At 32.2% G+C, this 23,307-nt stretch overlaps 1 protein-coding gene across 2 annotated transcripts in view; it reads left to right on the top strand.

Moving 5' to 3' along the window:
• The window catches only part of LOC130897347 (proton-coupled amino acid transporter-like protein pathetic), a 120,989-nt gene that overhangs the window by 8,909 nt on the left and 88,773 nt on the right, over positions 1-23,307 (top strand). Inside the window, exon 1 of one of the 2 annotated variants that reach the window (XM_057806157.1) lies at positions 12,953-13,109. The exons of the other annotated variant lie outside the window; for it this stretch is intronic. Within the exon in view, the coding sequence (XP_057662140.1) occupies positions 13,086-13,109 (24 nt within the window). The 5' untranslated portion in view covers positions 12,953-13,085. Of the gene's footprint in view, positions 1-12,952; positions 13,110-23,307 lie in introns of those variants that run through there. 2 annotated transcript variants of the gene reach the window in all.

The raw sequence follows: 23,307 nt of genomic DNA on the forward strand, positions 1-23,307 counted from the left end.
AACCGTTTCTTCAGGTTTGAAAACAAAAAATGTTCCTCGAGGCTAGATCCAGCTTGATTTATGGTTTTTGCCATGAAAATTATACATGTGTGATGCATTGTTCTGGTACAGAAGAACTTTTTTCTTTGTCAAATTCTCCCTGCTTTCTCCCAATTTATATTAAATCTACTATATAAAAATAAGTCGGGTTTTCCTTCCTGACGCTATAACTCCAGAACGCGCGAACCGATTTCCACGGTTTTGCATTCGTTGGAAACGTCTCGGGCTCCGTGAAGTTTATAGTAAAGAAAATTCAGGAAAAATTTCAACAGAAAAGCGGGAAAATCTTTTTTCACATACAGCGCCATCTCTGATACACAGCATGTACTACAAACCAATATTTTAAGTCGATCAAGATGTGAATTGCGGTGACTCTTCTAGATGGCGGTCGTACTGCACATTCTGCGCTTAAGTCGCCACTCAATTTAAACACAATTGATACTTCAACATGCAATATTTCTCGATCCAGTGCAATGGGAAAATTGTTGATGCAATGCAAGCTCATTGTTTGGGATGAGTGCACAATGGCACATAAGAAATCACTTGAAGCACTTAACTTCACATTGAAGGATCTTCGGCGAAATAACAACATCTTTGGCGGCTTGATGATATTGTTGGCAGACGATTTGAGGCAGACGTTGCCAGTAATTCCCCGTGGAACGCTGGAGATGAATTGAGTGCTTGCCTGAAGGCATCACCTTTATGGAATAATGTAAAAACATTATCGCTAACCACTAATATGAGAGTTCAACTTCAAAATGATCAAAGTGCTGCACAATTTTCCAAACAATTGTTAGCTGTTGGAAATGAAAAAGTCCCAGTTGATGCGACATCTGGATTAATTACTCTTACCAACGACTTTGTGGACTCTCAATTAGCTCTTATTGAAAATGTTTTCCCAAACATTAGTGAGAATTATCAGAATTATTCTTGATTCAGTCAACGAGCAATTCTTGCCGCAGAGAATAATGATGTACACAATCAAAAATTGCTGGCGATTTGGTGACATACAAATCCGTTGATTCCATAACAAATCCCGATGATGTAGTAAATTATCCAACGGAGTTTTTGAACTCTCTAGAGTTACCAGGATATCTCCCACATAACTTGCAACTCAAAGTTGGTACAGTTAATATGATATTGCGTAATTTGAATCCACCGCGACTTTGCAACGGTACTAGACTTTGGGTAAAAAGACTTATGCCGATTTTGATTAATATTAGCTAGAGCAACTAAAAAATTACAAACCCACATTATTCTTATTAGGCACTGATTTACCCACAGCTTTGATTTCTATCTGGTCCCTAGCCTCCTGTGGTGGATTCACATTTCGTTTATTGATATCCTGATTCATTTTTTCTCAGATAAACGATCCCGTACTACTTTCAATAAATAGCATTAATAATTATTGTTGTTTCAGATATAGCTATTTTAACCTATTATTTTAACTTCGACGGACAGGATGATCTATTATAATTAACAATGTTTATTATTTTAACTGAAAAGCGAAGGATCTGACAATATAAATGCAACCATTTGCTTTGTATTGCTTAAGATATGGAATTAAATTCTTCAGAAGATTAACGTATTGAGTACCTTAGTCCATCCCTGGACGACGGCGACGTTAGCCTATCATTATGTTCAACAAGTTTTTTAAGAAGCACGCCAACCAACAATTTATCGATGGAAATTTCCACTAGTTCTTACAGGCTCTCGGTAACCCACCATATGCTTTTAACACTTCCAGTGGCGTAACGTCAGAAATTTTAGTGAATAATATTTTAAGATTTACTGTTAAATTTATCAATATTAATTTGTAGTAGACGGGTTGAATCGTTTTATTTCTTATTTTTAAATAAACACCGGACAGCATAACTCCTCTGTGAAACCTTATTCGCCCTCTAGAGCAATTCTGTTATAGAATAATTTTCAAAACTTTTTCTCATGAACAGTAATGGAATAGCCAGAATTGGTATTTGCTCACAAATAATCAACATGCTAATGTTATTAGAAATATGTGAATCTTATTATATATTATATTAAATAATTTAATTTTTGGTCTTTTTAGTAGTTGAAGTAACGGCGGAGATTGGTTTTCAACAGTTTCTTTAAGTCATGTCATAGCTACACTACAGGGTAGGCCAGAAAGTTTTGCGAATTTAAAAAAGTAATAACAAAAAAACTAAATATAATCCACATACAATTTTTTATTTTATTCGAAATATACATCTGGGAAATTCATTTCCTAAAAAGAACATCATTCAGGTGTGCACCAACGTGCTGTAAACATTCGTCGAATCTAGATCTCAAATTGGTGAAAACTCGCTGGCACATTGCGCGAGTATCCCCACATGAAAAAATCCGGTGGTTTGAACATCTGGTTCACGACCGCCAAAGAGGCATCTTGTTGAAACCATGTCGTACGATTATAGGCTTCAAATTGTTGCAGTTGCAGAAAGAAAAAATCCCTTGACATGGATATGTATCGTTCAGAATTTACAGTGACAGATTGCCTCTGTTCTTGTTGATCTTGGAAGTGATCCATCGCGACTAAATTTCCGAAAACAGAGCTAATCATCCAGACCTCCCGCGCAGCATCCTCTCATAACGTTCAAACGCAAGAAAGTGTGTAAAATCATACGCCTTTCTGGCCCACCCGTTATCATATCGCATAATCTTGCTTGATAAAAAACTACTTCGAAATGCGGTTCAAAGTTGTCTTCAAACTGTTTTGGGTTTGACAGGAAATCCACAGTATCTTTTCTGTATAATATTATGAGGATTCTTATTTTTCTTTATTCCAGAGCTATGGTGCTCCAATAATTCGACTTATAGGGTTTCAGTAAAATGACGTGGTTAATTTCATCACCTATCGGAGATTGTTGTATTGATGAGCTACGAAATAAAAACTGGCTTAGAAATAAAAAAGGGAGGCTTCGAAATAAAGAGGCTTCACTGTACTACAAATAAAGTAAATTTAATTGAAAAGGTTTACGTTTTCTCGTTGGGTGTGATGTTACGTAACATTATTTGGATAATCCAACATGTACATAACTTATCCAATATACAAACAGTTTTTTCGTAATATTGATTCAAAATAATATTCTATTGATGGAATTAACAAATGATTGGAATAAATTTTTCCATGGGATTCAAGTTGATGCTAATCTATAGAAATTCATTTGCTGTAGTTATTAGCTTCCATTTACAATCAAGGGTACTGAGACACTATTTACAGCTTCTCTGAACAGATGGTTTTATACCTCGCTTTCCCTCTATCTTTCCCTGCTTAATCAATCTCTGGAATTCGTATAGTTGTCCCCTCATTACATGACCGAAGTTTGCGGGCTTTTATGGTAGTCAATAATTCTCTTTGGGTTTCCATTTTGCGTAAAACCTCTTCATTTGCGATTCTTTATAATATAATATAACCACATAAAATTCTCCATTATCATTGGTGATCTAACCGTCTGTTACTCGCAGCGAAAGAAACGACAAAACTAAAATAATTATTTACATCAATCATTGTTTGCATCAATCAATAATTTAGTATTGTGTACTTATTGCTTATTTTGATGACAAGATCTGACAACCTGATGTCCTCAAACACACTGTCAATCTGAGTTCACAAAACTCAGGGTCTCAAGCTTGTGCAGATTGCTGGTAAAACTCAGTTAGTTCGCACTTGTCAGACTGAAAAGGAACGTGAATTTTGATGTGAATGGAAAGCAGCTATTATTGAAGTTAAAATTCATAATATAAAGTATTCAGTTAGTATCTGAAAATGGATAAGGTTGCGTAATGTTTTGTTTGTAATAGTAAATTTTGAACAAATATCTATTATTTTCAAGTTGATAAATCTACGGAATCATACAACAATGACTCCTTTATACTGATATCAATTAACATCTGGAAATTGTAAATTGAAAACACTTAAAACTGATTATTAAATCGTTTCTGCAAATAATGTGATTTGTATTTGGTGGTACTCAGGTAAACTACTTGTAATTAAATATATTGTTTGGAATGGTAGATATATTTTTGTCAAATGTGCTATAATATAAATTAATTCATAATTCATTACGAATGCAAGATGTTCCAAATACACATTACCATAGTTCAAAATCACATTGTGTAATTTCACAATTTGAACATTCTTAGACTGGGAGGAATGATTTATTTCAAATTACTATGCCTTATAGCGTGACAATGGAAGTTTATTCTATCGATAATTCCGTTCTCTGTGTTTACTGGTGTTGCATATACCAAGCTTTTAAGATTTCCCCCCAAAAATTAATCCATTGTGTTAATTTCAGGGGAACGTGGTGGTCATGCAAATGGACCTCCCCGACCCAATCAACTATTATAAAAAATGTTATTAAGATGATTTTTTACACATTTAGGAATAGAGGAGGGGCCCCATCGTGCATGAACCACATATCTTTGCGCTTAGAGGAATATCGCATAATATGCGTGAGAAATCATTTTGGAGAAATAGTGGGATCGCTGACCATTCAGATTTTTTTGGAAAAAATATGGACCTACTCAAAAGCTTGGTATATGCAACACCAGGAAACACCAGGAAATGTAACGCAAGTTCAAAGAAATATCCTCCATAGACTCCGGAAGTGTGTACAAGTGTAATACGCAAATTATAATCGATTACCTATTTTAAATGCGGTATTTATTAAAAACATACATCTATATATTTTCGGAATTTTACATTGATGCAAGCAAAAATTATGTTAACGCTTAATAAGGGAAGAAAATGGAAATTTTATTTTACCACCTGTAACGTCAATAATAATTAATCGTTTCCTGTTCCGAAGAGTTTCAGATTAAGGTTTTTTTTAAAATATTTAGTAAAAATTTACATAATAATTTATATTGTGGATACGAAACTAATATATAATGTATAATGTAATCAATCCGTAAATAAAATGTGGTTGCGATAATTTAAATTCTATATTTTCTAATGACAAAGGTTGTTGATGGCTAAAAATGTTTAAACACTAAATTTTATCTAAATATTTATTCCTCTGCAATAAGCTAATCGTCCACAACAATTTGCTAGAGGCAAGGCAAGAAGTTACCATGATACTGCCACTATAGTTTGTGGTTTTGACTGTTATAATATTATAGATTATAATGAGAAAACTAGTAGTTAATTGAAAAATTTCACTTCCTGATCATAAAATTGCATAAATTACGTTCGTACTTGTCAGTCTAGACAATAATAATAAATTTCTTAATCAAACTACATGTCGTTCATGACGCAGACATCTCGAACGTTCACGCAATTTTAAGGCCAATTTAGCGTTAATGCAGTTATCAGAATATATTGAGTGATTTACAAGCACAAAAAATTTAAAAACTGTATAATTATGCACAAATACTTCAAGTAAAAAATTAATTTATTTCAACATAAATATAGCCACGTACAAAACCTTGAAATTACTTATAACAAACTTAACAAGAGAAAATTATTAGAAACAAATACTTTGCCCAAAAAAGAATATATTATATTCCTCCTCCTTGAATTAGTGAAGATTTATAAACAAGTGGAAGTATGAGTTTGTAATTAAACCATTGAACGGTAAGAAACAACTAAATTTTTGAATAGAAACGTATTCTATTTTCACAATTCCAACACAATCAATTTTTTTATTTCATACTGTACACTACGAGCTAAGAAAAACGCATTTTTTTTATCTAAAACTATTTCATTCATCAATGTAATCTCCTTCATGAGCAAAACAATCATTCCAACGATTCTCTGACTTCTGGATGCCGCGCTTGCATGATTTGTCCTCCACCTCAAAATAGGCTTCAGTTTCGTTCTCCATTTGAGTTGAATTTCTCACCGGCGAGTATTTTTTTAAGATTAAAGAATAGCCAATAGTCTCTGGGGGTCAGATCTGGACTATACAGCGGGTGAGGAAGCAATTCAAAGTGTAATTCGTTCAATTTAACCATCGTTTCCATCGACTTATGGATCAGTGCATTGTCTTGGTGAAAAGTGTTTTTTACTTTAACATTTGAGGCCATTTTTCTTTGATTTTTGCATTCCAACGAATCCAATAACAGTATGTAGTATTCGCTATGGATTGTCTCTCCCCTTTGGAGATAGTCAATGAACAATATTCCATGTGCATCTCAAAATACTGAAGCCTTAACCTCACTAGCTGACTGTTGTGCATTTGGACGCTTCGGACGTTGTTCCTGGCTGCAGTCCACTCAGATGACGATCGTTTTGATTCCGGAGTAAAGTGATGGATCCATGGATAATAATGTTTCATCCATTGTGATATATCGAAGCAAAAAATTTGATTTATGACACTGCTCTGAATCATCAACACGTTATTGATTTGGGTCGACTGGGAGTAAACGCGGCACCCACTCTGAAAAAAGTTATCTCATGGTCAAATGTACATAATTGTAAACACTTTGCCTTCTGATATCTTCACGACCTTAGCTATGTCACGCAATTTCTATTTACCATTAGATATAAACAATTTGTGGACTGGAGTTACCACCTCAATTGGACGACCAGAACGTTCACCATCATCGGTGTCTGTACGACAACGTTTAAATTCAGCAAACCAATAACTATTGGTTCTTTTCGATGGAACAGAGTCCGGATAACACTTTTGAAGCCATTGCTGAGTTTGTATAGAATTTTCCATCAATAAAAAATGATAAATGAACACACGAAATTGTTTTGAATCCTTTGTTTTGAAAATAACAAAAGTCTTCACTTAAATGGCTGTCATAGTCTTTTGAAAGTTGGTACTTCATAAACGTCTTATGGATTTGACAATGGCAGCGCCATCTGTTCGTCAGTCACACGACTTATTGAATGATGGTATATTTCCTATAACATTTCATTTCAAAGCAAACCAACAGCTTTTCTATTATATCGATATATGGAGTTTTTTCTATTGTTAGAAGTATGTTTTTAATGGTGATAATCTATTCTGACGAATACTAAAAACGGCCTTACTATCAGAAACAGATAAAATGGTGGGTGGAGAAGTTTTGCGCTCTCGCCATTTCATAAATAAAGAAAAATATCTAATACATAAAATGGTCTGTTTGTGTCCAAACTCCTCCGAAACGGCTCGACAGATTCTCATGAAATTTTGTGTGCATATCGGGTGGGTCTGATAATCGATCAACATTTATTTTTCATACCCCTATATGTTAAGGGTGGTCCACCCCTTAATTTTTTTTTATTTTATAGATTAAAATTTTCGTTTCTAGTTTTTTATGATTACCTTTCTACGATCAACCCCTATTATTCCATCGCGATTTTTATTATTTTTGTTCTACCCACAGATCCGGAATAGGGTTGCATATAATAATTGAATTATGATAAATTTTCGTTCAGTGTTTATAACTACAATTCCCTTTAATTAAAATCTTCAACCCCAATTGATCAACCATCAATTGATCAATTATCCCCGTTATTGTGTGATTTTCTGTTCTGTCACCAAGACGTAGAAAAAAATGGAATTTGTCTTAACTTTAGAAGAGTGTTTTTTTAGCTTTCTGTAAAATAATAACATTTTTGAAATCTGGAATTGAAAATCGAAAAATACTTATGATATTTCTCAATTTTCTCGCCCTGGGCACCAGATTCTACATCACGATATGCGGAAATATACCATAGTACTCGTTAAACAAAGCTGGTCAGACATTGAAGCTAGTTACGAAGGTTAAACTCTGCACTAGAGTAAATGACCCTATAGACATTAAGCAGGGCCGCGTCAAGAAATGTTTGTCCTCATTTTAGGGTAAAATCTAGCTGAACATACAAATGGAAATGTAGATAATGCAAATATGAGTTTTTAATACTCGTGAAATAATAATATATGAGCTGACTGAACAAGTAATGAAATTGAAAAGTAAAACAAGAATTAGAATTGAGAAATTTCATTCTTACGTACTCTTCTTATAACTTCCATTAAATTTGAAATGAAAAATTTTACAGAAATAGCCTAGGGACATAATTTCTCGACTAGATATCTACCATCACTTTTTTTTTAATTAGCAGACTACAAAATGAAGCTTTACTAAATAATAAAAGTTTATAGTTTCTAAGACTTGTCTGATGTATCCTTCTACCCTCTTTGACTATCCATTCGATCTGCCAATTCTCATAGGACAACTGAAAAATGTGTTATCCCCATGGAACGGCGATCGGGACTAACTTTCCCGGATGGCACTCTCCAGAATAGTTCCCCAAAATATAGGTCTTAACTAAATCTTCACTGGAACAAGTTACTCGGCCTCAAACTATAACATATTTGTTGTTCAGGTAAATGGTATACTCTGTATACCCTTTAAGAGCTTATAGTAGTATATTTACTGTTATTAGTTCTAATAATTTGAGTCTCCGATATTAGATTTTATGAATTAAGGTATTTTTTTTTCGAATTGTACCTTAAAAAATATTTAACAAAAACTGGAATCATATTGCAATAACTTTTCAAGTATACACCGTTTATTGAATATGTCGCCAAATTTAACAACTTGTACGAGAGACAAGTCGAAACTTGTCTGGAATATATGTCGATTGCGGCAACACCAAAGAGCGATTTCGGTCCCCTAAGGCATTTTTACCATGAATGAATATCTTTTATTGTGTTAAGCAGAATTCCACGTTCAAAGCAGCGGCGGGTTATTGACGAGATTCTATGAATATAAAGGGTGTATAAAAAGTTTTAAAGTTTTACTTTTTATCTTTATCAAAATATCATATTTTGGAAATGTGGTAAAATTAAACACCAAAGTGTCTAAAAAACCTCACAATCACCAACTTCAAAATTCAATATTCAAATTGACGATTGATAGAAATATTAATTTTGAATTAATTCAATTTGAATACTTCAAGAGAAATTGATTCCCACTTTGATGTTCAATTTTGCCACAATCCCACTACGAAAACGATTATAATCCAGGTGGCAAAGACTTCGTTCCCATTCGTTTTTTTTTCAATTTCTCAGACCTTTTGATATGTTGATGTTTCTAAATCCAAATTAGTGTTTTTATATTTGAAGACATATAACGGCCGATAAACTCGATAGTGCATGCGCTTTAGCATTCATCGAAAAGAAAAATCGGATATTTGAAGCTCTCCCGATAGCCTCACTGCGGCTGTTCAACTAACTCCAACGTCTCTGTTTCTATATTTTCGTTAGTTGTTACGGATACCGGTCGTACTGAACGCGGCGCGTCGACAACAGAGCCCGTGTTTGAAAATTTCTTATTTGATTGCAATTAATGTTGTCTACAGTTAATCATACATATTTCTCCATTATCCAAAACTGTAAATCAAAAAGAAATAACTGGAATTTTTTTCTCTCTTTTCTTTTATTATAACATAAGTTTTTTTAAGACTTGTGTAAAAATAGATATTGAAAAATGCTTTTAAACTAGACCTCTATTTATGGTGCAGGTACACAGAACGTACAGACATAAAAGATGCTATATATTTGACAAAGCACTAGGTAAGTCCTGGGTTCATTATCATCAACAAAATGGATCAAACGAATACAGAATTTTGACTGAGATTTTGTAATTTTTATGCCCACAGTTCATTGAAGCGTATGACAAATATTTCAAATATAAGTTTTACATCTTTGACCATAAGGGATTTCATAGGTCATAGTGACATAAATTATAGTAAAAAATGGATTTAGTATAATCGAATTTAGAGCATAACAAGTCCTTCCTGCAGGGAAACCTATGAAACCGCTCAATATAAACTTGACTTCTACAATATTTACATATTTTTCCACAATCCAAAACTGATATTTTCTATGTTTATAAAATAAAAACAATATTAGGTATGAAATAATTATTTCTATAAATCGGAACTGTAGTTTGTTACGAGAAAAGTGGAACACTCATTGAGTGTCAATTCCAAATAGAGCCCTTGATAGTAAGGATCTGAAAAAATTAACATGGTTCTGCTTTCAATGGATGGCATGTGTTCTAAATGAGTCATTGCTACATTTCATATAACAATTGATACTTGACCTATTTTACCATCAAAATTATCCCAAAAGCGCCACACCAACATAAATAAATAAGTTTTACGAATCTTCCAAATCACGCGACTTATTCAAGTATATCACTCATCACATAAAATCATTCTTACAATGTGAAATCAGTGCATTCCGTTTTTCAAAATAGATTTCCAATGACGTATCCCGACACGCAATTCTGTTCATTTTAAACTTTAATTTTAGAAAGACAACTCGAATGGTTCAAAATTGTTTAATCGAATATGCTTACGATATAGTGCAGCGTTGTCGAGTATCATAGAATGTATTAGTTTTACCTTGAAAAATATTAGAAAAATAAATAACTGGGAAAAAGACGATTGATTGCGAATAAATGAATTAAAGTACGAGCAGTAGCTGACATTGTCTTCTGGAGTGTCTCATTTTATTCCAAAATATGCATAAATAAGGAAACTAAAAGAAAAGTTTATATTTTATTTCCATCCCTTTTCCAGGGATGTAGAATGAGTTTATCAAAATAAAAAAAACATTTTTTCTCTGACGGGAAAACAATTTGATATTTTATCTCTGTTGACAGGTAACAACACACGTTCTAAACACTTTATTAGATATTTATGTCTTGTCTGCTATCGATTCATCGTCAAGTTTCCCTTAGTTTCAACTAAAAGTGTAGCAGACGATCTTCGAGATTAATGAGTTAGCATTTTCAAGAAGAAAATTAGCCACTGTTTCGGGAACCTTATAAAACTGACTTTTTCCACAACCCGAGTGATATATTTTCCATCCTGATATGCATAAAACAGGTGGCAGGTTGTTTACTGCTTCTTGTCGAAGAGCTATGTACATTTGGTAAAATTTTACATATTTCTCAGTAACTACAAATCTCCTGTTTACATCATTCTTTGTTTCCATAAGTTTTACAATTAATAACGTCCTAATCCTCATCCTCAATATCATCTAATGTCCTGAAAAAATCACTAATTTGTGTACTTGTAAAAATCGCAGATTTCTTGGACTTGTAACCTTTCCCATTTTATTTCGGAAATGGAATTAACTCGAAATATTTTGAACCGTATAATTGGATCGATACATACTTTTAGAAAATTAATAATTCAACCACACTGTTGATGGCTTTTGTTGTTATGCCATTTTCGAAAAATAAGTCTTCGAGAAAGACCTGCATGCTTTTTTCATCTTCCAATCCATGAATATTGAATACGCGCTTTCGTAAATTTTCCTCGATTTAGCTGACAATAATTTTTGTGAATCTACTTTGGGTACTCCTACTAATTCCGCTGGAGTAAAGACGTATTTTACTTTATAGTATTGAAAATAATTCCTAATCAACCACTAAGTTCAAAATTTTCAAATCAAATCAGAAAATTAAATTGACAGCTATTTGATTACTTTAAAAGTTTCCTTAGAAATTAAACTTACTTCACGAAGTAGTGCGTGAAGAAAATTACCATTAAACTTTTGTATTTCGATAAAATTTTCATTAGTAAAAAAATATTGTATGCAATTCGTGTGTAATGGTACTTTTTCGAGTAGTAGTAGTAGTTCAGAGATAGGACTAGTTTTAAGTATCAGCTCTAATACATAAGGGAGAAGGAAGTCAATTAATCTAAGAGTTAAACACATACACACACAAGAGTTAGGCAAGGCGTAAATTGGGACACGTATACCAAGTGTGAAATGATGCAGCACAGCACGTAGTTTTGTAATCTACAAGTTTTAATGTATTGACGCAAATTGACGATGCAGCGCGTGGGTTATTAGTGATAAGTCTTTTCTTAATTTCCATAACTGCCAATCAAATCCCAACTCCACTGTTTCCTATATGAAACGTGCGTCTCAATATGCGGATCCCAAGGCAGTACGTGTCGTGTCTTTTCACAGTTATGTCCAATATATGAGATTCAGAGAAGACGTGCGCAATCATCGTAAGTGGTTATATCTGTGATCACAGGTGGAGCTGCCATCATTAATCTATCGGCTGAGTGGTTTGAGAGTTGTCACACAGTTTCTGAGGACGCGGCATGTTTCATCACAAGAATGATTCTCATTAGACTCCTAGCGGAAGAAAGATTCTTTTACCAGCAGAGAAGGTCGACCAAGTTGAGCTCTCCAGAACTAAGAAGCGACGAGTGGAGAGACACAGAGAGAGAGAGAAATGTTTTATTGTCAAAAAATCGTTAACAATTTGTAGATAGAAAAGTAGCAGTCGTTGGCAATTACTACATTATATTCTCTGGATATAGATACTTCAGAAAATACACTCATAGGTTCCCCAGAACGCCCAAGCTGTGAAGGAGTAAATGGCGCTTCGGTAGGCTTCATCGTACCTGGGAAGCCGCACCTCTAGAAATTAAAACGCCTGGGAATATGGTCACCATAATAAGTATAACTTTTCAGCTAAGAGTAGGAATGAAGACATTGAGGGAAGGATTGTTTAGATAGATTCTCCCCCGGGGAGTAACACCTAGTGGCGGCTCCAGGGAAAAAATTGTGTCCGGAGACAGAGGAGGCTTTTTAGTTGATCTTGCAAATTATTCCGAGTCCGACATATCAAGCAAAGAAGTCCTGATTTTACGCAAATGAATTTTTCATTTAATCTCTATATAAAAAACGCAAATAGTTACATATTTTGATAAAATGAGAGAAGATGAACATTTGAAACGTGGAAATTAAGACCAGGTTTAAAGAGATCAACAAACAGGACAAATAGAAGAATGGTTATTCTAGAAAAAAGAATGAAAACATATGAATAGAGTTGTGAACTTTTATATGTTGTTATTTTGTTATCGCTTTAAACTTTACTCAGTAAGAATAAATTGAACGATAAACATTGGCAACACTGGTGGTCTCAATATGATGAACTAGAGACAAAACATTTGGCATCACATTAGTAAACTCAAGCTACTCTATTTGCTTTTTTCCGGATGTTAATCAAAACATGATTTAACCTCACTTTTTCGGTTATTGTGTAATTCGACCTTGGTATTGAGATAAAAAATGGAACTTGCTGAGTTAAGACAGGTAAAAAATAGTGGTGTGTATTTAAATGAGTGGAATGTTTCTTTTTTAATGTGTTTAGCAACGATTTTTTTAATTACAGATCTATGTCAGATTTGAGATTTTCTATTTCAATTTCTATAATAACATTTTGTGTACATAATAATACATTTATCCAGTCATCTGATTCATATGATTATTTTTATAAATCAATTATGAAAAAGCGTATTTAAGTGACATTAGTGAATTATTCTTTTCCAGTAATTTTTGATTATTTTTTTCGATAAACAAATCTTAGTACTAGGTAGTAAGGTTATGCACAATATATTTGCCAACTTATGTAAAAAACAAGATCATTAGCGAGGGAACTGATTTTTGCGATACTGTTTACAAAATTTGAATTTGTATGAGTATTGAATTAATTCAATTAATCCAAAAATAGATTTTTTGGTGTATTAAGTATTTTCAAAAATGCAAAAATAAATATGTTTACTAGTTGGAAGGCATGTAAATGTATATAGTATTATGAATTAGTTTTTCGTAGCACGTGTTGATAAACGTACCGCACACGTGCTTATATTTTATATTAAACAACTTGTATTATTAGAAATTTGAATTCACAGATAACCACGATTTCTCTGCTATTTTAATGCAAATATATATTTAGTTTAAAACGATTCTAGCGAATATTTATAGATCATTGTATACTTAAATGAGTTTATGGTGATTTTTCCTTGAAATTTTCAGTTCGAACACCTTTATTTCAATAGAATTATGAAATATTCAGTGTTGTTTAACAGTCTGGTTTGATGTTTTAAATACAACTTTAATAACCATGCACTTTTCATGTGCCAACATCTGACGTGTTATAGAAGCATAAAGTTTTTGAGTCTGTCTTAAAATAAATAGTATGATGTGATTCAATTGCGATTCTAAGGTGTCCTGAAAATATTCCTTAGTGGAATTCAAGAGATTTTCGGCTAATTTTGAAAAGTAGTGTAGGACTCAGTGAAAAAAATTATCAATTTATATACTATTAAATTTTGGAAATATTGACGATGACAGTTTGTTTTCGTAAGCCCATGACTTTCTGTTAGGGAAAACACAAAACAAATAACTAATTTTCAAATTATATGAATCTATATATTTAATGTTAAATATATAATTGTGGCAATCAAATACCAGAGTGTACTTTTCCATTATACTTTCCGAGGTTTCGAATATGTATGTATTCATCTTTAAGGACTATAAAAATTCAACTTCATTCATAAAGACCTAACCTAATATAACCTATAAACTTCAATGTCATTCATAATCTAACTTATAGAAAATTAACTGTCATTCATAACGACCTAATCTAATATAACCTATAAACTTCAATGTCATTCATAATCTAACTTATAGAAAATTAACTGTTATTTATAACGATTTAGCCGCCCCTCTCCTTAATTTGACGTATTTCAATTTCAAAAAACAATTAAATAGATACAAAAATCAACAAACTCCATATTTATATTAAGTGTCATTTTGAATGTTGTATTCTGAGTTACAGAAATTTAATAATTCATTTCAAGACAAAACAATTCTCGATTAATTAATTATCCGTAAATGAACAAAGTAATCAAAAGTTCGGAGTGGTTGCTATTGGGATCTACACTTGAAATACAGGGTGATAAAGTTCAGTGCCTTCTTTGTCCTTTGAGATATCAATATGAAAATTTGAGGGATTATAGCCTTGATTAGTAATCATATTTTAAAATTATACACCATCCGCCATATCAAAGTTACGTTTTTTTAAATAAAACATCCTATATCTTGTTACATTTTTGGAATCAACTTGTCTTCCTCATTACAATACGGGGTATTTAGAAGTTATAATTTTCCATAGAAATCGTAACAAGTTCAATACCCTGTACAATGTAAGACAAATTCAAGAATGAAGATCTGTTGCGGTCAAAGCATTCGAATAGTAGTAAAAATTCTTGAAAATTATTCATTCATCAATATTAATTGAATCGAAATGTATAATTTTCCAGAATTTTCACTACTATTCGAATGCTTCGGCCGTAACAGATCTTCATTTTTGAATTTCCCTCACATTGTACAGGGTATTGAATTTGTTACGATTTCTATGGAAAATTGGTAATAATTTTTTAAATACCCCGTAGAAAACACCACAATTTCTGATATGAAATAAAATATAAAATGTTTGATTTAAAAAAATATTAACTTTGATATGGTACAGCATATTTTCAAATTGATTCAAATTCAAACTGATAACCAGTAAGTGCTTATATAGGACGTGTAAAGTATAATAAATAATAGTTCAAAAATGATTCATTATAACATTGATATCCATTTAATAGTTTTTATTGGAAATATGATTAGAGACTAGAGTGCTGTCAAATCGAGCAAAATGAGACCAATCAAATGTTAGTTTATTATATATTATATTCACCACACATCGACCCGATTTTTTCATAAAAACTTTTTTACAATTTGCTTCTTATGTCATGTAAAACACAGAAAATATGTGTTTGTCTTGGGAAGCAGCATCATTGAGAACTGGTTTTTTAGATCTCTTGAAAACCAACTAGAACATCGCTGTGTGGTTGTACTCTCTAGTTCAATGTTGTTACCAATCTTGAATTCGGTCATTTCTTAGTGGAAATACCCAGGAAATTTTCTTATAATTATACTAGAAATAAAATTTGGTTTATTTAATATTTTATTGGTCCGGCATGTAAGTAACTGATTTATTATGAAGGCTACCGTAAAATTGTGATTGATAGTTAGACATTTTATTTTATGTTCAAATCATTAAATTTACAACACTGCGTTTTCCTAGAAAGCAGCATTTCTTGGAAAATATGCCATAACGACTCAATTATTTTATTCTATTCAATAGCAAACAGTGAGGTTTTGTCAAACAAGAATTAGTTCCATATTGTACTAATTAGGTTCGGTTTTTTTTCCTTTTTTTCAATTAAAATTCTAGTGGGTATGGAAAACATAATAATTAGTTTTACTATAGTACTGATTTAGTTTATAACATGGATTTACAGCTTCACAACAAATAATGAGTACCAAACAAGCAACATCGAATATTTCTGTGTTTCAAGTGATCCTGGATTTGAAATTGAGATTGGATCAGCAACAAACTGACAGTTTTTCAGGTGGAATTCAAATATTTCAGGTTTTGAGACTATAGAGATTAAAAGAATGAGATTAATATGGAGAAAATATAGATTATACAATTCAGTGATGTGAAACAATAATAAAAAATTCATTCTGAAAGATTAATAAACATAAGGTTCCGCATATTAAAAGCGAAAATTAGTCCGTTAATCGAGGAATTTTGGATACGATTTGCTACAAATAATAATACATAACACCGCAGTTGTGTTGTAATTCTAAATAAAGTTTATCGTGACAAACATTCAACAAAAGCCTAGAAATATTAGGAGGATAATTTCAGAATAACCTTAACATTGATATCAATATTTTTATTTACTGAGTGATGAGAATCAAGATGATAATGTTAATTAACACATGATTACGTACCGTATCAGGCACCAGGTGGGTTTATACGAAAGTAACAATCAATATTACTTCTGCTAATTATTATCGTTGGTAAATAAATCGTTATAAATCTTGGGAATGATTCTTTTTACGGAAAAAACCACACTTATAACAAATTAAAAGAATTTCCAATAAAACATTCTTGAGTAAATTCAACAATCAAATGACTGATCTTTAGTTAAGTATTAACGCTCAAGTTAATAAGAATGATTAGTGAAAAACTATTTTTCCAGCGTTTTAATTCTTTCTGTAATTAGATTATTTCATTTTTATTCTGTGTGGGTATTCCACTCCGTGTTGATAATTATTGCATTAGATTGCTCCAAATTGTATTTACATACATTCGATTATTTACTCCAAGATGCTAACATATTTCCATAATTATCAGAGTCTTCATCCCGCAGTGGCTCAATTCATTACCTCATAAAAAACGCTGACATTTTATAGTACTACTATGTTCATTCACACACACATATTTTTCAATAATTCGAACTCTATCACTATATACGCTAGATTTTCATGATAATGAATTTCAACCTTTCAATATACTTTTTCAATTTTGTCATCATTGGTACTTATCATTCAAACCATTCTTAAATACCAATTGTACCAAGTTAGAATGACAAAAATGCGCAATTGCACATTTCCCAGTCAGTTTTGAACCCTCAACCGTTTTACTGCAAGGCAACGACCTAACCACGCGGCCGTCAAGACATTTTTGTTACAAATCGTCGAGTGGAAAATTCATAGATGTAATCATAGTTAATATAATTATTGATATTTAAAAGTTAGTAGAGATTCAAGTCAAACAATTGCTATTATTTGATTTTTCCACCGTTTTCATGTTCTTAATGAATATCTATGGGAATGAGTTGAATAAACTGTGGTAAAAAAAGATATATCCCAAAATATCGGATGGAGTAGTCTTAAAAATGTTATATAAAATTGTGGTGAATCGCAAAAATAAATATTCAAAAGCTGACGAGAAATACTTGAAGATTTTTCTGGCCATCAACATCTGAAATTTCTGTATGTCATTCTTAATATCTGAAACTGTTTGCAAAAGAAGGAGAATATGATAAAAATAAAAGGAAAAATAATTTATGGTAGATGTGAGGTCAGGAAGGGAAAGGAGGTGAGTTTTTAAGGGTAAAAAACGGTTTATCTCGATTTCTGGCAAAACTACAAGTCCTAAGGTAAAAAGTCATATAGAAAAATTGTGGGTAATAAGAAGATCTACTGCTTTTGTATTCACACTTTTTTCACATAACCTCAAAATTTATGAGAAAAATTTAAAAAACCGGGATTTTGATTTTTTATTTTCATCTTTTACAAAACATTTTTTTTCACGAAATTTTTTGAAAAGTTATCTTTTTTTGTGCCATATACACTGTAATTCATTTGATTCGAAATATTTATTTTCAAACCTTATTTTGATCGAAAAAATAGCATAATTTTCAATCGAAAATAGTCCCGTCAAAATATCATGTTTTTGTAAAAAATCGGTGAGATTGTTATTCGTTGAAATCTCTACTTCCTGAAGGTATATAAAATATTACCATCATCATAGTAAATTTTCTCAGAAAATGCAAAAAATAAGACGAAAGAAACACGCATCCGAATTTTTTTTAGTCATTACCTACAATTTTTAGTTATTTATTAATTTGTCCACTCTAATTACATGAAAAACGTGATATTCCTTATTACATTGATAAATAACACTCTAAAATTTTAATAAATACCCAAAAATTGTTCATAATATTTTTATTACATTGTTTCCAGGACATAAAAACGTAAGTTTTCACAAAATTTTATGAAAAAAAAATGTTTTTTGTAAAAGATAAAAATAAAAAACCAAAAACTCGTTTTTTTAATTTTTCACACAAATTTTGAGATTATGTGAAAAAAGTGTGAATACAAAAGTTGTAGATCTCCTTATTACCTACAACTTTGCAATTGAACTTTTTTCCATAAGACTTGTAGTATTGCCGGAATTCGAGATAAACCGTTTTTTTATTTTTAAAAACTCACCCCTTTCCTTTCCCGACCTCATATCGCCCGTAGATTATTTTTCCTTTAATTTTCATTATTCTCCTCCTTTCCCCATAGTTTTCATCCTACTATTAGGTTTTCCCACCCTGGCCTATGATATCTATTCATGAATATGCTTTTAAAAATTATAAATAAATATTTTGTGTTCCGTTGACCGAGTAGGATAATCCTTAGGACGAAAACATTTAAATTCATTTGCGTTTTGATATGGAATATTTAATTCCATTTTCCGTTTTTAACTTTTTAACTAATGTAGCGCTTAAAATCGGATCAACATTACAGTTGATTCTGTTATTAATTAATGTTACTTCAAAATTTCTGACGATACAAAATATCTCAATCCATCCGTGTTGTAAAATTCAAAAATTTACTTGGCAAATTATCATCTGTTGTTTTATGGGAGTTCGTCTCTTTGATCTCTTTAGTCTGCCAAAATTTGTAAATATTTTTTTACTATAAATATAATTTAAATCCTACGCACTACAGTTGATCCATAAATTACAAAAATAGAGGTTTGAAAATGTTTTTACATCAACGAATTGATTAACTCTGGAAGATATACTAGGTTTATACTTGGTTTACATGAAATTTTTTAAGAAAGCTCGTCTTTTTTATTTTTATTATTGATACATGCTTTTAATATTTGAAACAGGCAACTGTACGGTTACGAAATGCGGAGTATTCTCGGCCCAATATATCTTAAATCTAGAAGGAGAAATATTTAATCAATTCAATTCAATAATTCCAAAATGTTTGTTATTTCAATATGTTACAGGTTGTGAAAATCCATTGTAGGGCATTTATTTATTTTTGCAAAAAAGTACGGAATAGTTTTTCGATTTTTCAAGATCAGAAGATGTCGAAGACGAGAAAGAATCCAGAGTCAATGTATCACATGAATCACATTCCGATTGAGTTGGAATTTCTGAAACCGTTGGTGATATTCATACTGAACCATTACACCAACACTCAGAATTACATTGTCTGACGCGCGTTTCGATAAACTGGATTACAAAATCATTTTTCTCCAACCAAGTCAAAATTAAAATAAAGTTAGTTTTATTCAAAAATCGTTAATAATTTGGTAATAAATTTGAACACCTATTAATTATAACAGCGATAGCAAGTCGGTAGTCATGGATATCTGGTATTGTTGGTCAGTAGACGTACTAATCATATAATTTTTGTAGTAGTTTTTACGCTGCTTTCAAAATGAATCCCGAACACGATGAAAATATACCTGCGGATATATTGTAAAGTGCCGAAGCAGTATATCTAAATCTTTTGCCACCCAAATCTCGGCAAGTTTATGAACTTGCATATCGGCGATTCATGGATTGGTGTAAAGAAAAAAATGCGCAAAACTATGCGGAGAGTGTTCTTATGGTGTATTTCTCAAATTTAACGAAGACCGTCAAGCCATCCACTCTTTGGTCACAGTATTCAATGTTGCGATCCACACTGGATATCAAAAATGGTGTGGATATTAGTAAATATTCAAAATTACGAGCATTGTTAAAAAGGCAAAGTGATGGATATATACCTAAAAAGTCTAGGGTTTTTACAAAGGAGGAAGTGGATCGGTTCCTGGATATGGCACCTGATAATTTATATTAGATGATAAAGGTTGTTCTAGTATTAGGAATTGGAGGAGCTATGCGTTGTGACGAACTAGTTCATTCGAAAATTGATGACATTGAGGATATGGACTCGGTCCTGGTCGTAAAAATTTTGCAGACAAAAAACAAGAAACCTCGTTTGTTTACCATTATAGGCGATAATTATTTGCGTTTATTTTGAAAATATGTTGCACTACAGCCATCAAATATACAGGAACGTCGTTTATTTTTGAAGTATGTTAATGAGAAGTGTCAAAGAATGGTTGTTGGTATTCACAAAATTAGTGTCGTGCCGCAAGAAATTGCATAATTTTTGAACTTAGAAAATTGGAAGGAGTATACTGGACATTCGCTAAGAAGAACATCTGCTACACTTCTAATGGATGGTGGCGGTGACCTCACTTGTCTTAAAAGACGTGGAGGTTGGAAATCGAGTACGGTAGCAGAAGGATATATTGAAGAATCAGTATCAACAAAGAGAATACTGCCAGAAAAATATTGCAACTTGACAAAGAAGGTACATGTACCTGTTCAGATATTTCCTCGAATGTTTCATCAACAGTTACGGAGAATATTTTGAGTTTTTCTAACATTAATGAAAATCTTTTGAATTGTTCGAAAATTGTTAGTGATAATTTCAATGGTGCTTTGAATTTTGGCAATGATTGTTTCAATTGTACATTCAATATCGCTATAAATAACAAATGAATACCTATATATAGTTGCCCAATTAGTTTGTTTTACTAAGTTTGTAAGAGACAATATTTTTTTCTTCAAATTTCAATTAGAGAGCTCAAATGCAATTACTTTTAGTCCTAGGATTAAAAGTAGCGTTTTTAATTCTAGGATTAAAAGTGTTGTTAAGCAATGAGCAAATTTTTGTACCGTAAGGGAATTGATGGCTTTTGCACCTGAAAATAGTACAAAAATGTCAATATTTTTTGATGGTTGGAGAAAAAATAATTGTCCGTCCATTTACTGGTATCGGTATCGACTTTTTGCGATCGATTCTCGATATAAATACCAATGTCCAAGAATCAGTGGTATCGAGAATCGGTGTCGAGAATCGGTATCGAGAATCGGTGTCGAGAATCGGTATCGAGAATCGGTGTCGAGAATCGGTATCGAGAATCGGTATCGAGAATCGGTGTCGAGAATCGGTGTCGAGAATCGGTATCGAGAATCGGTATCGAGAATCGGTGTCGAGAATCGGTATCGAGAATCGGTGTCGAGAATCGGTGTCGAGAATCGGTATCGAGAATTGGTGTCGAGAATCGGTATCGAGAATCGGTGTCGAGAATCGGTATCGAGAATCGGTATCGAGAATCGGTATCGAGAATCGGTATCGAGAATCGGTATCGAGAATCGGTGTCGAGAATCGGTATCGAGAATCGGTATCGAGAATCGGTATCGAGAATCGGTGTCGAGAATCGGTATCGAGAATCGGTATCGAGAATCGGTATCGAGAATCGGTGTCGAGAATCGGTATCGAGAATCGGTATCGAGAATCGGTATCGAGAATCGGTGTCGAGAATCGGTATCGAGAACCGACTCATCCCTACTTATTAGCCAAAGAGTTAAATATGAACATTGCAAAAAATTGGGAACCAAATCTGCTTGTTTATTTAATTTTTTTTATTATTAATTTTAGTGCAATAAAACAAACTAAATTTCATACTTAATAAATATTTATTATCATCAATAAGACGATTTTCAGTATACTTTTGATAATTTTCATGCTTGAAAAAGATTTTTCTACATATGCATGTAGATCCGAAGCGAGTTTTTTAAGCTGATCCAAAAGACTTATGAATCCAAGCGTTAAAAATGATCATGTTTTCCTTCTCCAGGCCAATAAAAGCAGACTAGTTGTATTGTGAACTAAGATTGAATTTCTTCTTCTACAATAAATTCTAATTCAACATAAAGACGTTCGAATTTTTGACTGTTGTTTTTAAATTTCTGAAACCTACCGAGAAATGCTTCCCTCGCATTTAAAATTATTGCTTTAAAATATGTGTGTGTGTGTTTGATTTGTTTTTTTGGCGATGCTTCAGCATGCTCGGAAAGTGAAACCAAAATCCTTAAAAGAATTTCTAAAATTATTAATATTTCCAACATCGAAAAAATTAGTTCCTTTCCCTTGTAGTTTACTATTGAGATAAGATTTAGATGAGATGAAATAAAAGTTTTGAATCCACTGAAGATCTGTTAACGCCCTTCTCAAGAAGAAATGTTTTAATTTCCAAAAAAGGGACGCGATTAGTTTTCCCTCTTGATTAACAACGTACCTTGTTAAGAAGCAGAATATCAGCGAACTTACTTTCCGTTTCAGATAAATATTTTTGGAATTGATAATGGTAATTCCATAACTTTACTTCTTCTTGGTGAATTATACAATGGTATCTCGTATCTCGTGGTTTTTTTTTAAATAGCAACAAACCATTTTCTTACGTCGTCGGCTATACTTTTTGCCCATTCACATGTGACTCTAGATCCGAACTTTGCTGACCTATGCACTAGCTATTGATGCTAATAATAAAAGTCAAAAATTTATTTCAACAATGTTGCAGGAATTCACATAGTTGTCAAATTATCAAAAGTTCAATTGAATAACACGTTACATAGACATATTTATCTGATCTGAGTATTCATGTAATAAAAAATTGCGTGAGTAAGAAATAAATGGCGGAAGCCTCTGAAACATTGAGTATTTATTTCTTACGACCATTAAGCTATTAATAATAACAACAAAGAATTAATTGATGGATATTATTGATATTGAATTGAAAAAATATACGCTTCAATTGATGTTGATATGTGCGTATTTCGAACCGCAGTAGACACTAATTTTGTTTATTAAAATTTAATTGAAAACTGTTACGAATACAGTTTATATATAGAACAAAACTTACAAACAAAAAAGCTGAAAGCATCAACGAGAATAACTATTTTTATGTCAAAGAGAA

Source organism: Diorhabda carinulata, chromosome 8 (genome assembly GCF_026250575.1).
Source record: "Diorhabda carinulata isolate Delta chromosome 8, icDioCari1.1, whole genome shotgun sequence".
NCBI classification, from domain to species: domain Eukaryota; kingdom Metazoa; phylum Arthropoda; class Insecta; order Coleoptera; family Chrysomelidae; genus Diorhabda; species Diorhabda carinulata.